The 17,008-nt window shown below is 47.1% G+C and overlaps 1 protein-coding gene across 1 annotated transcript in view; it reads left to right on the forward strand.

Moving 5' to 3' along the window:
* Nucleotides 1-17,008, forward strand: part of LOC137415082 (uncharacterized) — a 399,049-nt gene that overhangs the window by 48,427 nt on the left and 333,614 nt on the right. The window contains exon 3 of the mRNA XM_078778289.1: nt 15,669-16,112. Coding sequence (XP_078634415.1) covers nt 15,710-16,112 — 403 coding nt within the window. The 5' untranslated portion in view covers nt 15,669-15,709. The remainder of the gene's footprint in view (nt 1-15,668; nt 16,113-17,008) is intronic.

Raw genomic sequence — 17,008 nt, forward strand, 5'->3', positions numbered from 1 at the left:
GGCTCTCGCCGCTCCCCTCCATCCCGCGTGCTTTGGTGCAGCTTTTTGGTTTCGGAGTCAGCCATTGAGTTCTCGCCTCAGGGGCGAAGGCCTTCGCGATCGGCATCCGTGACTGCCTGATATTAATCAAAGACGGTCATGCGACAATATATATATAATTACAAGTAAACGAAAAAACATGTTTTAGGGCTACAAACTTTTATTTTTTAAAAGTTTTAAACCTATTTTTTGAAATTAAATTTTGATCGATGAAAATGTACTGGAAAAGCGAACCATGGGCCAAATTTCAGGTCTCTCGGACATATGGAACCTAGAAAACGAACGGCTCAAAGATTGAACCGAGACAAACAAACAAAATTCAGTTGAAGTTAAATAAAGCATGTGTTAATTAAAAGGCAGTGTCTGTCCATCCGTCTGTCTCCTCCATAACTCCAAAACCATGAAACCAAGTGGCCCCAAACTTTTCAAGCAGACACCTTTTTTTTTTTTTTTTTTTTTTTTTTTTGTATACTGAATCGAGGCTCGTGAAAGAGCTAACATTTACTTCACAAACAAATCAACGAGACAAACAAAATATATAAAAAGAGGGAGCGGAAAACAAGATGGGGAGAGAAGGGGAAGCACACAAACACAACATTTGAGAGCAGGGAGATGTGTGGAAGGGAGAGGGCTTGGGGGGAGGAGGCGTGGGAAGGGGGGGGGGTGGAGGGAGAAGTATAAAACACAAGGACACCAAGGACTTCCAGGACAGAAGTTGGTATTTCAAAAAAGTGGAATTGGGGTGAAATTAGCGGGGGTAGAAAAGATCAAGGTTTTGGATGGGGGAAGATAAGAGATGGTGGTGAACAGCTGTTTTAAAGACCTGGAGGGTGGAGTGGGATTGAAGAGAGTGAGGGAGTTTGTTCCAGAGGTGGGAGAAAAGAGGAATGAAGGAGTGAAGGTGAGCAGAGAGTCTTGATTTTGGCAGTTTGACCATAAGAGGGTTGCAGGCAGATCTTGTGCGACCTGTAGGAATATTTGCGGGACAGAGCCCAGAGAGAGCTGGGGGGGCAAGGCCAGAGAGAAGTCGGTAGAAGATGGAAAGACCACCAACCTGCCTGCGGTGAGTGAGTGAGAGGCCCTTGGAGTTAGCTTCATCGCGGGAGATTCCAATGATTATTAATGCTTTGGTTTCAACAGCGTGAAGACGAGCTAGGTGTGAGGCAGGAGCACCAGCCCAGAGGGGAGAGCAGTATTCCATTGAGCTGCGGATGAAAGCCTTGTATGTGGTGAGGAGCTCAGGTGTGCCAAGGAAGGACTTCGCACGACGGAGGATGCCCAGTCGGCGACTGGCTTTGGAGGCCAGATTTGAAATGTGGTTTTCCCAGGAAAGATCATGGCAGATAGTGAGACCCAAAAGCTTGAGTGACAGAACTTCTTGGAGAGGATTATTCAGAAAGTGGATGCGAGGGTTGTCCAGTCGGTCTTTTCGGAGAGACATCGTAAGAGTGTGAGATTTGTCAGGATTGAAAGACATGTTCCACTTGTTTGCCCAGTCTGTGATTTTGTCCAGGTCTGCAGAGAGTGAGGAGGCAGCAGACTGCCGATCTGAGGGATGAAGAATGGAGCGACAGAGAGTGGAGTCATCAGCAAAGAGATACAGAGGATTTTCAAGAGAGTCAGAGAGATCATTGATGAAGACCAGAAAAAGCACAGGGCCCAGAACACTGCCTTGTGGAACTCCAGCCTGAATAGGAAGAGGAGGTGAGAGAAACCCATTCAGGGCCACACGTTGACTACGACTAGAGAGGAAGTCCCCCAGCCATGCGTGGAGATTTCCATGGATACCAAAAGAGGAGAGTTTGGTGAGCAAAGCGGGGTGCCAGACTGTATCGAAGGCACGTGATATGTCAAGGGAGACTGCTCTAATTTCCTGTTTGGCATTGAGGACCTCCATCTATTGTTGAGAAAGCAGAAGCAGCATGTCCAGAGTAGAGTGTCCAGGTCTGAAACCAAATTGATGATCAGAGATCAAGCCATTGGAGAAGAGGAAAGATTTCATATCTGAAGCAATGATGGAATCCATGACTTTGCTGATAATTGGGAGAAGGCTGATTGGTCTCTAGTTGCTGGGATCTGTTTTTGCACCTTTTTTGTGCAAAGTGGTGATGTTGGCAGATTTCCAAGCAGATGGAAGATGACCTTGAGCAAAAGAGAGGGTGAAGAGAACACAGAGAGGGAGTGAAAGAGCGGAAGAACAGGATTTTAGGACCCGTGGGCTGATGCCGTCAGGTCCAGTTGCAGAATCCGAGTCGAGGGTTGACAGAAACTTTTCCACCGTGTCAGGAGGAAAGGACACAGAGTCCAGGAGCAGCTGGGTACGACTGGGTACGGTGGGTACAGAGAGGGATGGGTTTGGGACACAAGATTTAGAGGCAAACACAGAGTTGAGGCATTCAGCTTTTTCACGTGCGGAGTCAGCCGTGTGGCCATTTGAGGTGAGGGAGGGGATGGAGGGGGAACAAACACCAGAAACAGATTTGACCAGGCGCCACCAGCATTTGGAAGAGGGAGACAGATAAGAGAGTTCGGTCCTGAGAACGGAGAGATATATTGTTTCCTGGCTCTCCTGAGGGTGGACACACACTTGTTTCGGGCTTTGTGAAAGGAAATTTCCTTCCGTTGGATTTGCTTTCCAGGAGATGAAAGCAAGTTGTTTCTGAGCAATAGCCTCACCACAAGATTCCGTGTACCATGGACGGGAGGAAGGGTATGACAACAGAAGACGAGATGGGATAAATCTGTGCATGAGAGAGAGCAGTTTGCTTTGGAAGAATTCCAAGGAAGCATTTATGTCAGAGGCAGTAGAGATGGGAGACCAGTCCAGATGATTGATGGCTGCTTGAAGACCGTGCCAGTTGGCCTGAGTGAAATGCCAGACTCGTCGACGCTGAGGAGGCTCTCTGAGAATGGTCAGAGAGATGTCCACTTTAACAAGCACATGATCAGAAGAGCCGATTGGAGCAGAAGAAGAGCAGCAGACATTTTCAGGGAAGTTAGTCATAACCAAGTCCAGAAGAGAAGATGCTCCGTTGACTGAAGTCCGGGTCGGGAAATTGACAGATTGTGTCAGTCCCAGTGGGTCACAGAAGTCCTTTGCTGAAGAGCCATGGCTGGTGAGAGAGGTACCCACACCCAGCCAACTGGCATGGTGACAGTTGAAATCACCACATATGAGGAAGAGAGAGTTGGGATGGGTAGATAGAAGTTGGTCCATATTCTCAGACAGCGAGATGTCGATGGAGTCATCACTGTTTGGTGGACGGTACAACACACATATGAACAAAAGGTGAGAGCGAAGGGGAAACCGTAGCCAAAGGTATTCCTGGGGGTGAGGTGGAGAGAGGACAGTGCAGGGCGAGTGAGGAAGAGTTTTTTTATAAAGATAGCAACCCCACCTCCAGGACGAGGCTCAGGTTTATCATACCGGAGGAGGGAGTAACCTGCGAGAGATACCAAGGAATCAGAGCTGGGTGTGGGGGTATGTACGCATCCAGGTGTAGTTACTGCATGTGGAGGTGTTGTAAAACCCACACCATTCACTCATCTCCATTTCTATTCCGTAACACTCAAATACCAATCAGATACCTGGACCTCTAACAGGTTGCAATGCTGAAAACTGGGTGTTTATTGAATCGGCTTTTTGGGTATGTTACAACCTGATTTGGTGGCTCACCAATATAGTGGCCCACCATCTTGGTCATCCCACTGCACCTCGCTGGGTTCTTAAGCCGCCATTTTGTTTCAGCCTACTCAAACGTGCCTTGCCTTGGAAACACGATCGATGAATCATTGCATAATTGAAGCATTTCATCAAAATCTGGATTCGGATATGAGGATTGTGTCGTTTAAATAATCTCCAAATCTGGAGTGAAATCAAACAAAATTTACCATATCTTGTGATTTTACAACACCTCCACATGCAGTAACTACACCTGGATGCGTACATACCCCCACACCCAGCCAGTGCGAACGCAGACTACAACAACAAAATCACCTCCACTTCCAGGATCCACAGCACCAAACAAGTAAATATGGTGGAACACTCAAACACCCACCTTTATACCCTTCACCACTCACCAACAAAACACACCAGATCTTTGGCACACACACACACGTGCGCACACACACACCCACACCCACACCCACACCATTCACACATCTCCATTTCTATTCCGTAACCTCAACCTACAACGTTCGACGTGCTTCCATAAACTTCCTCCATATCCAAAGTGAGCCTTTCAAGGCAACCTGGGCCACTTTGTAACACACCCTCCTTCTTTCTGTCCCACGCACTCCAAGCCGAGTAATAAATGCAGAAAAGGAATTGCCAATACACCCTCCACACCCCACCTCAAATGGCTGACAAGAAACTCGCGAAACCTTCTCCCGACACGCTGCCTCCAGCTCACTGTACTTTCCTCTCTGCCTCTCATGCACCTCCTCCATGTTCTCTTCCCAATGTACAGACAATTCCCCTCAGGTGACCTGTCTTGTTGCACCTGACCAAATGACAATGTCAGGCTGCAACCTTGTCACACAGATCTCCTCTGGGAATACCAATTGTGGCTTTAGGTCTGTCACCACCTGCCAGTCACAAGCATCTGACAGCCCTCTTGCTTTCCACCTCCTCCTCTTTCCACCTCTTACCACTTGGCCCTCTGACAAACAACACCTCTCCCCCATCAGTCTCCTTCTCCACTCTTCTCTCTCTCGACCGCAGCACCACTTGTTGCACCATCTGCATCACCACCGCCAGCACCTGATCATGTCGCCACCTGTATTGTCCTGCTGCCAATGCTACTGAGCAATGAGCATGCACTCAGTGCATGCTGCACCGTTCCCAAACCTCCACACAAATATCGCCTCTCCTCCTGCAACAACCCCCGCAATCTCAAGGTCCCTCAAGTTTCTCAACTTCTCAAGAAGTTTGGAACAACCAGGACTCTTCCTGGGGCTGGCCGCCCGGCCAAACTGAGCAATTTTCAGGCAGTCCCCTGGTTACAAACGACCGACTTACGAACGCCCATACTTACGTACCGACCTCCGTGATGCCTATTATTAAAAAAAAAATAGTGGGGTCACCCGTGGGAATCCCACAGGCATGGGCGTGTGTGACATTTGGACATCTTGATTTAGATGCTGCACTTTCAATTTTACAAAATGGTGACTGGCAATTCATCAGATCCAGAAATGGTGTAATGAACACAATTTATTTATTTCACATATGTGACCCCTCACTCCTCTCCACCTGACACTCTCCTCTCTCCACCCTCACGCCTATCCAATCCCACTCCTCCTCACACTCCCCTCCAATACCTCCTCACACTCCATTCCAATACTTCCTCACGCGCCTCTCCAATCCCTCACACTCCTCTCCAATCCCTCACACTCCTCTCCAATCCCTCACACTCCTCTCCAATCCCTCAAACTCCTCTCCAATCCCTCACACTCCTCTCCAATCCCTCACACTCCTCTCCAATCCCTCACACTCCTCTCCAATCCCTCACACTCCTCTCCAATCCCTCACACTCCTCTCCAATCCCTCACACTCTCCAAATCCTCTCACACCCCTCCACTCGCTCCTCACCCTCCTCTCCAAACGCTCCTCACTCTGCTCTCCAATCACTCCTCACTCTCCGCTCCAATCGGCCCTCACTCTACAACTCCTTGCTCCTCGCTCCTCGCTCTCCAACCCCTAGCTCCTCGATCTCCCACCCAAAGCTCCTCGCTCTCCCACCCCTAGCTCCTTGCTCTCGCACCCCTAGCTCCTTGCTCTTCCACTCCTCACTCCTCGCTTTCCAACCCCTCGCGCCTCACTCTCCAACCCCTCGCTCCTCACTCTCCAACCCATCGCTCCTCACTCTCCAACTCCTCACTCCTCACTCTCCAACTCCTTGCTCCTCCCTCTCCAACTCCTCGCTCCTCACTCTTCAACTCCTCGCTCCTCACTCTCCAACCCCTAGCTCCTCACTCTCCAACCCCTTGCTCCTCACTCTCCAACCCCAAGCTCTTCACTCTCCAACCCCAAGCTCTTCACTCTCCAACCCCAAGCTCTTCACTCTCCAACCCCAAGCTCTTCACTCTCCAACCCCAAGCTCTTCACTCTCCAACCCCAAGCTCTTCACTCTCCAACCCCAAGCTCTTCACTCTCCAACCCCAAGCTCTTCACTCTCCAACCCCAAGCTCTTCACTCTCCAACCCCTAGCTCTTCACTCTCCAACCCCTAACTCCTCTCCAACCCCTCGCTCCTCTCCAACCCTCCTCATCGTTGTTGCAGCAGCATCCTTTGCGAGTCTGTGATCACGTTCATCGAGGATCTCGTTCTCCTGGCTCGTTCTTTTTCTTGCTGCAGTATAGTGGGGTCACCCGTGGGAATCCCACGGGCATGGACGATTTTGGACATGTGTGACATTTGGGCATCTTGATTTCAATGCTACACATTAAATTTTACAAAATGGTTGTTGGCAATTCATCAGATCCAGAAATGGTGTAATGAACACAATTCATTCATTTCACACAATATGTGACCCCTCACTCCTCTCCACCTGACACTCTGCTCTCTCCACCCTCACGCCTCTCCAATCTCACGCCTCCTCACACTCCCCTCCAATACCTCCTCACACTCCTCTCCAATCCCTCACACTACTCTCCAATCCCTCACACTCCTCTCCAATCCCTCGCACTCCCCTACAATCACTCCTCACTCTCCTCTCCAATAGCTCCTCACTCTCCTCTCCAATCGCTCCGCACTCTCCGCTCCAATCGGCCCTCACTCTCCAACTCCTTGCTCCTCACTCTCCAACCCCTCGCTCCTCACTCTCCAACACCTAGCTCCTCGCTCTCCAAACCCTCGCTCCTCGCTCTCCAACTCCTCGCTCCTCGCTCTCCAACCCCTCGCTCTCCAACTCCTCGCTCCTCGCTCTCCAACCCCTAGCCCCTCGCTCTCCAACCCCTAGCGCCTCGCTCTCCAACCCCTAGCTCCTCGCTCTCCAACCCCTAGCTCCTCGTTCGCCAACCCCTAGCTCCTCATTCTCCAACCCCTAGCTCCTCGTTCTCCAACCCCTAGCTCCTCATTCTCCAACCCCTAGCTCCTCGCTCTCCAACCCCTAGCGCCTCGCTCTCCAACCCCTAGCGCCTCGCTCTCCAACCCCTAGCTCCTTGCTCTCCAACCCCTTGCTCCTCACTGTCCAACCCCGAGCTCCTCGGTCTCCAACCCATCGCACCTCGCTCTCCAACCCCTCGCTCCTCACTCTCCAACCCCTAGCTCCTCACTCTTCAACCCCTATCTCCTCTCTCTCCAACCCCTAGCTCCTCACTCTCCAACCCCTAGCTCCTCACTCTCCAACCCCTAGCTCCTCACTCTCCAACCCCTAGCTCCTCACTCTCCAACTCCTCGCTCTCCAACCCCTTGCTCCTCACTCTCCAACCCCTGGCTCCTCACTCTCCAACCCCTGGCTCCTCACTCTCCAACCCCTTGCTCCTCACTCTCCAACCCCTTGCTCCTCACTCTACAACCCCTTGCTCCTCACTCTCCAACCCCTCACTCCTCTCCAATTTATCGCGCCTCTCCAACCCCTAGCCCCTCACTCTCCAACCCCGAGCTCCTCAATCTCCAACCCCGAGCTCCTCAATCTCCAACCCCTAGCTCCTTACTCTCCAACCCCTATCTCCTATCCAACCCCTAACTCTTCTCCAACCCGTAACTCCTCTCCAACCTCTCGCTCCTCTCCAACCCTCCTCATCGTTGTTGCAGCAGCATCCTGTGCGGTTCTCCCGTGTCGTCTCGTTGCGTGCGGACGTGCGTGCGTGCTTGTGTCAGCGAAGGACCAAATTCTAATTTGGTGTGTGGGTGTATCTCGGCATAAGGAAGAACGCTATTGAAAAATCAGTCGCCACGTCCAAATCCAAGATGGCCACCACCATATATGTCTGAACCTTGTGAGCGGAATATCTTGAAAAATAAGCGAAGTACCAACTTCTAATCTGGTGTGTGGGTGTATCTAGGCATAAGGAAGAACGCTATTGAAAATTGGGTTGCCGCATCAAAATCCAAGATGGCCACCACCATATATGTCTGAACCTTGTGAGTGGAATATCTAAAAAGATAAACGAACTACTAACTTCTAATCGGGTGTGTCTCCAACCCACTCGCAAATATTATCGACTCTTCCATGTTTTCTGCGTCTTCCACTTTGTCAACTCACATCACTTCACCGACGGGGGACCTAGGAGTAACGCTTGTTCTTGCTGCATCCTGTTCAAGTCTGCATTGTGTTACGGATTCGTCACTTCCGTCTTTGTGGTTGTCATCCACTTGAAGCATTTTTAGCTTCATGTACTATTATTGTTACAATGTTACAGTTTGAATGTGAAATGGAGATAACTGTTTTCAAAGATAAAAATAATGTCTCAGAAGGAAAAACAAGATGGGTGAGGGCGAAAACGGAAGAAGAAGAAGTGGCGGGCGAGCGGATCGAGTGAGATCGGGAAAGGAAGGCCTATCTGCTTCGAGGTGTAGAGCGGACGCTGGTGGACATTGGTCACGAGCGAATATTGGTTTCCTCAGGAAAGGGATTCCTGTGACAGTGTCGTTATTGCTGTGGCAAATAAACCTGCGTGGCGGGTTTTGCTTTTGGTTCCGAAAGTGAATCGTTACTGGAGAGCAGGTACGCCTCCATTACGGGCCCATCCGCCAATTCACCTCGCACCAGCCCTTCGCCTGGTTCTCGTGTGTGTCGTGGATGTCGCTTGGGAATTTGCAGTTCTTCGCTTGGGAACTGCTGATCGTTCATATCAGCGTCATTGTCTGATGAAACGAAGCTGTGAATTCCCAGTCGCCTTTTGGGTGAACTTTTACCGGACCGACGTCGGCCCGACACCTCACCAAGCGGCTCGTCTGCAGCGTCGACTGTTAGCCGTTCTGGGTTCAGGTCTCAGTTCGACCTTTTCTTGTGATTGCGAGAGCCAAGGGGATCGAGTTTGGCCCTGGTATCCTGACACCGTGACTTTGGGGGATGTTATCGATTGCTCACGTTGGAATACCGTGAGTTATTGATTCAGGAAATTGGTGGTACCACCATAGAAATTATATGGTGTTTGCTGTGCAAGTGAGGTTTTCTTGTACGTGCGTTACTTGTTATTATTGTCTGGTTTTAATACAATACTTGGTTTTTGTAACAATTGATTGGTGTGGTTTCACCATTGGTCATTGGCACACATAAAGCACATCTTCCTGCCGGGACTCCTTTCGGGGCTCGGAGATACACCGTTGTCAGGGTTTGGGGAGGAGCACGTAACAATTGACGTTCGTCGACGGACTCATTCACCCGTCTCATTCGTTTTCTTGCTGCATCCAGTTAAAGTCTGCGTTCTTCATCGACCGTCGTTCATTTTGGAAATGGAAATTTCCACGCAACGCATGAATTGTCACGATCCTCAAGAGGAAGTGTCTCGTAATCATCAAATGACAAATGGCAAGTAAATTACATTGTGAAAATTAAAGATTTCAAATAAACCTATTTAAAGTGTATGCGCACATAACTAATAATAAAAAAAAGCGAAGAAATATCTCTCGGTAATTTCCTGAAGCATATTTTACTTCCTGATAATAATGTTGAATGAAATGAGAACGAAGAAATATATGTCGTTTTTGTGATGACTGTCATCAAAAGTAAAAGCTATATATCTTAAAGAAAAAGCGAATTTTAAATATATGTCGACATTTTCTTCGACTGTTGTTTTAGGCGGTGTATTTTCGTGTATCATCGCAGCGCGATTTTAAAAAATGTATCTCTACATTTTCCCGTGTGTGCGTGAATGTTCTCAATTATTTCTGACACTGAGTCAAACCATCGATAAAAATTCAATCAGATGATGAATTTGAGACAAAATTGTGAGGGTGACTCAATGAATGGGCTTTATTTTACAGGCCTTTGAGAATTCATTTAGTTCTATAAACGGAAGGTTTCACGGGATTCTCTTCCCGTTTTTTTCAACCGAGTCGAAAACTATGTTAGCGACTGTGAAAAAATGAAATGATATTTCGAATTTGAGTTGAAATAAACCTGTGTGAGAGAGAAAGACAGTACGGGCCGAACTAAACAGGCCTCAAACCGTGGGATTCCCACGGGTGACCCCACTATACTGCAGCAAGAAAAAGAACGAGACGGGAGAACGAGACCCTCGATGAACGTGATCACAGACTCGCAAAGGATGCTGCTGCAACAACGATGAGGAGGGTTGGAGAGGAGTTAGGGGTTGGAGAGTGAGGGGCTCGGGGTTGGAGAGGAGCGAGGAGTTGGAGAGTGAGGAGCTGGGGGTTGGAGAGTGAGGAGCTGGTGGTTGGAGAGTGAGGAGCTCGGGGTTGGAGAGGAGTTAGGGGTTGGAGAGTGAGGAGTGAGGGGTTGGAGAGAGGAGCGACGGGTTGGAGAGTGAGGAGCGAGGGGTTGGAGAGTGAGGAGCGAGGGGTTGGAGAGCGAGGAGCGAGGGGTTGGAGAGCGAGGAGCGAGGGGTTGGAGAGCGAGGAGCAAGGGGTTGGAGAGCGAGGAGCGAGGGGTTGGAGAGCGAGGAGCAAGGGGTTGGAGAGCGAGGAGCTAGGGGTTGGAGAGCTAGGGGTTGGAGAGCGAGGAGCTAGGGGTTGGAGAGCGAGGAGCTCGGGGTTGGAGAGCGAGTAGCGAGTGGTTGGAGAGCGAGGGGGTGGAGGGTGAGGCGCTATGGGTTGCAGAGTGAGGAGCTAGGTGTTGGAGAGTGAAGAGTGAGGGCCGTTTGGAGAGGAGAGTGAGGAGCGATTGGAGAGGAGAGTGAGTAGCGATTGGAGAGGAGTGTGAGGAGGTATTGGAGGGGAGTGCGAGGAGGTATTGGAGGGGAGTGTGGAGGTATTGGAGGGGAGTGTGAGGAGGAGTGGGATTGGAGAGGCGTGAGGGTGGAGAGAGAGGTGGTGTCAGGTGGAGAGGAGTGAGGGGTCACATTTGTGAAATAAATAAATAAATTGTGTTCATTACACCATTTCTGGATCTGATAAATTGCCAGTGACCATTTTGTAAAATTTAATGTGCAGCATCGAAATCAAGATGTCCAAATGTCACACACGTCCGTGCCCGTGGGATTCCCATGGGTGACCCCACGAGTAGCCTGTTATAATAGAGATAGTTTAAAAAAAACTTTTTGTTGTTGTTGTTGTTGTTGTTGTTGTTGTTGTTGTTGTTGTAGTATACAGAATCGAGGCTCGTGAAAGAGCTAACATTTATCACACAGAAAAAAAATCAAACAGACACAAAGTAGATAATAAGGGGAGCGGTAGACAAGAGAAATATGAGAAAAGCTCTGTTCAAGCCACCCTTGATGTTGACTTTGAGAAAATTGACCAGCACTAGGTCCATCCTCTCCAACACCAGGCCCATCATCTCGGAGAGATATATCAAGGTATGATCGTTTCAAGGTTTGCAAGACGTCAATTGGAACGAGAGTAAGTGTTAACCTTCAATCATTATCTTTTCTTTTCTATCCAAACAGTTTAAGAAATGTTTCTTTCATGTTTTTTATACCGATAGATGTTTTTGGTAAAATATATACTATATACTAAGACAAACATTTGACTAATTGACGCGAGATGTGAACCGTACGCAACTGTTCTGACTTACATACAAATTCGACTTACAGACGGACTTAAAAACGGAACTCGTTCGTAACCCGGTGACTGCCTGTTTTTATCGTGCATTCAGAAAGTATTCAGACCCCTTCACTTTTTTCACATTTTGTTATGTTGCAGCCTGATGCTGAAATCGTTTAAATTCATTTTTTCCCCTCATCAACCTACACTCAATACCCCATAATGACAAAGAGAAAACAGGATTTTAGAAAGTTTTGCAGATTTATTAAAAAGAAAAAACTGAACTATCACATTGACATAAGTATTCATACCCCTTGCTATGACACTTGAAATTTTGCTCAGGTGCCTCCCATTTCTCTTGATCATCGTTGAGATGTTTCTTCACCTTGATTGGAGTCCACCTGTGGTAAATTCAATTGATTGGACATGATTTGGAAAGGCACACACCTCTCTATATAAGGTCTCACAGCTGACAATGCATATCAGTGCAAAAACCAAGCCGTGAGGATGAAGGAACTGCCTGCAGAGCTCAGAGACAGGATTGTCTCGAGGCACAGATCTGGGGAAGCCGACAAAAAAAATAATTCTGCTGCATTGAAGGTTCCCAAGAACACAGTGGCCTCCATAATTCTTAAATGGAAGAAGTTTGGAACAACCAGGACTCTTCCTAGAGCTGGTATCCCGGCCAAACTGAGCAATCCGTGGAGAAGGGCTTTGGTAAAAGAGGTGACCAAGAACCCGATGGTCACTCTGGCTGAGCTCCAGTGATCCTGTGTGGAGATGGGAGAAACTTCCAGAAGGACAACCATCACTGCAACACTCCACCGATCTGGGCTTTATGGCAGAGTGGCCCAGACGGAAGCCAAACAGTTCAATCTTGGTTTCATCAGACCACAGAATCCTGTTTCTCACAGTCTGAGAGTCCGTTAGGTGCTTTTTTGCAAACTCCAAGCGGGCTTTCATGTGTCTTTCACTGAGGAGAGGCTTCTTCTCTGCTGCCTTGCAGGGTGTCTCTCTTTAGACAAAGGCTAAGTCCACAGCTGATTCTGTGGTGGTGTCAGGAAGGGCATCCGGCCACAAAAAAGCCATGCCTCAAATATGCCTTTTGGCGAAGCAGCCATTCGGTGAATCACGGCTTACACGTGCAAGCATGGAAACGGCCGTAACACGACGATGATGATGATGATGATGCCGATGATGTACATTTTAAACTCCATTCGACGTTTTCAGAATTTTGACCTTTGCTCCTTGACACCAGACCTTTTCCCTTTAAACCATTTATACCTTTCTTTTGCAATCAACGTGCTTTCGTTTCGTAAATCCTTCCATTTATTTGCCGCACAAAATACACTACACAAGATAAGTCCTGGCAAGGGTCTGCAATGTGATTGCTCTCTCAAGTTATTACGCTGCGCATGTGAAGTGAAAAACAGGGTGAAGCAATTGAATTGTGTCCGCCTGTTCATCTTTGCAGTTTATGATCATCGGTTTATGATCGAGGAACAACAACACAACAACATGCATTTTAAGGCCATTTTCCCTGCTAGAGCGGGGGTCAGCCTTGCGGTCGCCATGACAATCTTCTCCATTTTGCCCTATTTTCTGCATCTCTCCTTGTTAACCCCCTTGCCCACATTTCTTCTTCCACCATCTTTAGCCAAGTCTTTCTCGGTCTTCCCCGTCCTCTACTTCCTTCTACATTGATTTCCATCACTCTTCTCAACCAGTCACTTTCATCCTTCCTCAACACATGACCAAACCATCTCAACCTGTTCCTCTTCACAGCATCAATCACAGGCTTGATTCCCATCATCTTTCACAATTCATCATTTGTCTTCCTCTCTCTCAACGACACTCCGCACATCCACCGAACCATTCGCATTTCCACCCTTTCCAGCCTTCGTTGCTGCTCTCCATTCATGACCCATGTCTCGCTCCCATATATCATAACACTTCTCACACATGCAGCATACACCTTGCCCTTCAGCTTCAGCGACACTCCCCTCCTTATCAGCACGCCACTCAGTTCCCGAAACTTCTTCCATGCACATCTCACTCGAGCAACCGTTGCCGAGTCTGATCCACCTTCTCCATTCAGCATGTCTCCGAGGTAGCAAAATGTTTTCACACCTTCCAGCTTCATGCCGTCTCCAAGATCCAACTCAACATTTCCTCCATCTGCAGCTCCCTCTGTGCACACCTTACATTTGAATGTAGCTGCCACACTGGTTAATGACCCTCTCAGACCACTACATTTTTCATGAACCCATTCAGGGCACATTGTACATTGAATGGAGTTCACTCCGACACCCTTCCTGCACACAGCACACGGCCACTTCCCAGTTCTTTCCACCTCACCACATGCTTTACCACTTGCCATCACCTTCGTCTTTCCTATATTCACCTTCAGACCTTTTGTCTCCATACATTCCTTCCACTTGTTCATCTTTTCCTCCAGTCCATCCATACTTTCTGCAATCAACACCAGATCATCTGCATACAACAACTCCCACGGTAAACCCTCCTTTACGGTCTGAGCCAGCACCTCCATCACAGCTTCAAATAGTAGTGGACTTAGTACCGACCCCTGATGCACTCCCACCTTCACCTCAAACTCACTACTGTTCCCGTCCTTCGTCCTTGCAGCTGTGCGCGCTCTTTTGTACATTGCCCTCACAACTCTGATCAACCATTCCTCCACTTCTAACTTCCTCAAATCCCATGTCAATACTTCGTGTGGAACCCTATCGAAGGCTTTCTCCAGATCAACAAACCCAAGAAACAACTTCTTCCTCTTCTCCACGTACTTCTCCTGCAACTGCCTCACAATAAAGAGCGCGTCTGTCGTTCCTCTTCCTGGCATAAATCCAAACTGCATTTCGTCGATCTTCACCTTCTCCTTATCCTCCTCTCCAACACCCTTTCCAATACCTTCATTCCATGCTCCAATAACTTTATCGCCCGGTACGAGCCACACTCCAGAGGGTCACCTTTCCCCTTGTATAGAGGGACGAGGGTACTCAGTTCCCAATCCACTGGATGCGACCTTCTTTCACCACCAGATTACAGATCTCTGCCATTCTCTTCACACCCCAACTTCCTGCTGCCTTCAACATATCTCACACAACTCCCGTCGGCCCTCCCGCTTTTTAAAACTTATTTAAATCTAATGTTTTATTTTGAACATAAATAGGAAGACGAGTCTTTCGTTTTAATATACTTGGGATTTGAAATCATCCGATTGTACATGTGCAATGTGCAGAGAGGAGTTAAATCATATTTTTACTCTGCCTGTCTGTCAGTCAAACAAAATGGAAAATCATTCCAAACAGGAAGCTTGCTGTTTTGAAGGACCTTATAAAGGATACAAACAACAGGAATGAATAAGTAATGTGATGTGTAAGATCGGGTGATGTACTGGGTAAAATGGTGGTAAAACCCAGAATTAATTAATTTTATTCGACCTTTACAATCTTTTTTTAATTTAAATTGAATTATATACTTGAACACTGTGGAACAAAATCACCTTTTAATACTCCCAAGAATATCCAGTTTTGTAGTACTTTGACATGTCAAATAGGTTGATGTATAAGGGTGGTGCATATGACTGCTTCAACGGCGCGAAACTTTGGGATTTTTTTGATGATATCTGAAATCATTATTTTATGAAAATTGAAGTGTATTGTTGAACACTGCATGGGGGTGTCGTGTTCTATGAACTCTCTAGTTTACTTCATCAGTTTGCCTTTACAAATGCATGTGAAACAATCAATTTACAGTAATAGAAACAAGTGACCTATCACTGACAATTGGATGAATTTACCCTAAAGTATAAATATCATGGGGAAAACCCAAACTTTTGCACAGTACTGTATATTTACATTAAGAATAGTTTTTAAAAAACTTTTTTTCAGTGTAACAAATACACATGTACTTGTTTACGTACGTCAGAATTATATTATGAGTATTGAACAAAATCAGATTTTTTTTGACAGGTTATGTGATGTTGTATTTTCAGGTGGATCCATTGAATCCACAAGGGAGACTGCACCTACTTTTATGAACAGCGAAGACACTGGCCCGCAGGACTCGCCAACTGAAACAAACAAGAGGACTTTTTACAAACACAACAAAATGAATAATGAAATGTTTGCACAAAATAATTTACACCAGGCTCACAAAGGAGAGAAAGATGAACGCCCATACAAATGCAAAACTTGTGGAAAATCTTTTAATCGATCATCCACCCTTAAAATACACATGAGAATTCACAATGATGAACGTCCATACAAATGTACAAGTTGTGGAAAATCTTTTAGTCGGTCATCCAACCTTAAAATACACATGAGAATTCACAATGATGAACGTCCATGCAAATGTACAAGTTGTGGAAAATCTTTTAATCGATCATCCTACCTTAAAATACACATGAGAATTCACAATGATGAACGCCCAAACAAATGTACAAGTTGTGGAAAATCTTTTAATCGGTCATCCACCCTTAAAATACACATGAGAATTCACAATGATGAACACCCATACGAATGCACAAGTTGTGGAAAATCGTTTAATCAATCATCCCACCTTAAATCACACATGAGAATTCATCATGATGAACGCCCATACAAATGCACAAGTTGTGGAAAATCGTTTTATCAATCATCCCACCTTAAATCACACATGAGAATTCACAATGATGAACGCCCATACAAATGTACAAGTTGTGGAAAATCTTTTAATCGATCATCCACCCTTAAAACACACATGAGAATTCACAATGGTGAACGCCCATACAAATGCACAAGTTGTGGAAAATCGTTTAATCAATCATCCCACCTTAAATCACACATGAGAATTCATAATGATGAACGCCCATACAAATGCACAAGTTGTGGAAAATCGTTTAATCGATCATCCACCCTTAAATCACACGTGAGAATTCATAATGATGAACGCCCATACAAATGCACAAGTTGTGGAAAATCGTTTAATCAATCATCAATGATTCAGAATCATTGGAATCTCCCGCGATGACGCTATCTCCGATGGCCTTTCACTTAATCACCGCAGGCAGGTTGGTGGTCTTTCCGTCTTCTACCGACTCCTCTCCGGCCTTGCTCCCCCAGCTCTCTCTGGGCTCTGTCCCCCAAATATTCCTGCAGGTCGCACAAGATCTGCCTGCAACCCTCTTATGGTTAAACTGCCAAAATCAAGACTCTCTGCTCACCTTCACTCCTTCATTCCTCTTTTCTCCTGCCTCTGGAACAAACTCCCTCACTCTCTTCAATCCCACTCCTCCCTCCAGGTCTTTAAAACGGCTGTTCACCACCATCTCTTATCTTCCCCAATCCAAAACCT

The sequence above is a fragment of the Myxine glutinosa genome, chromosome 5 (assembly GCF_964187855.1).
Source record: "Myxine glutinosa chromosome 5, kmMyxGlut1.1, whole genome shotgun sequence".
In the NCBI taxonomy this organism is placed as follows: Eukaryota; Metazoa; Chordata; class Myxini; order Myxiniformes; family Myxinidae; genus Myxine; species Myxine glutinosa.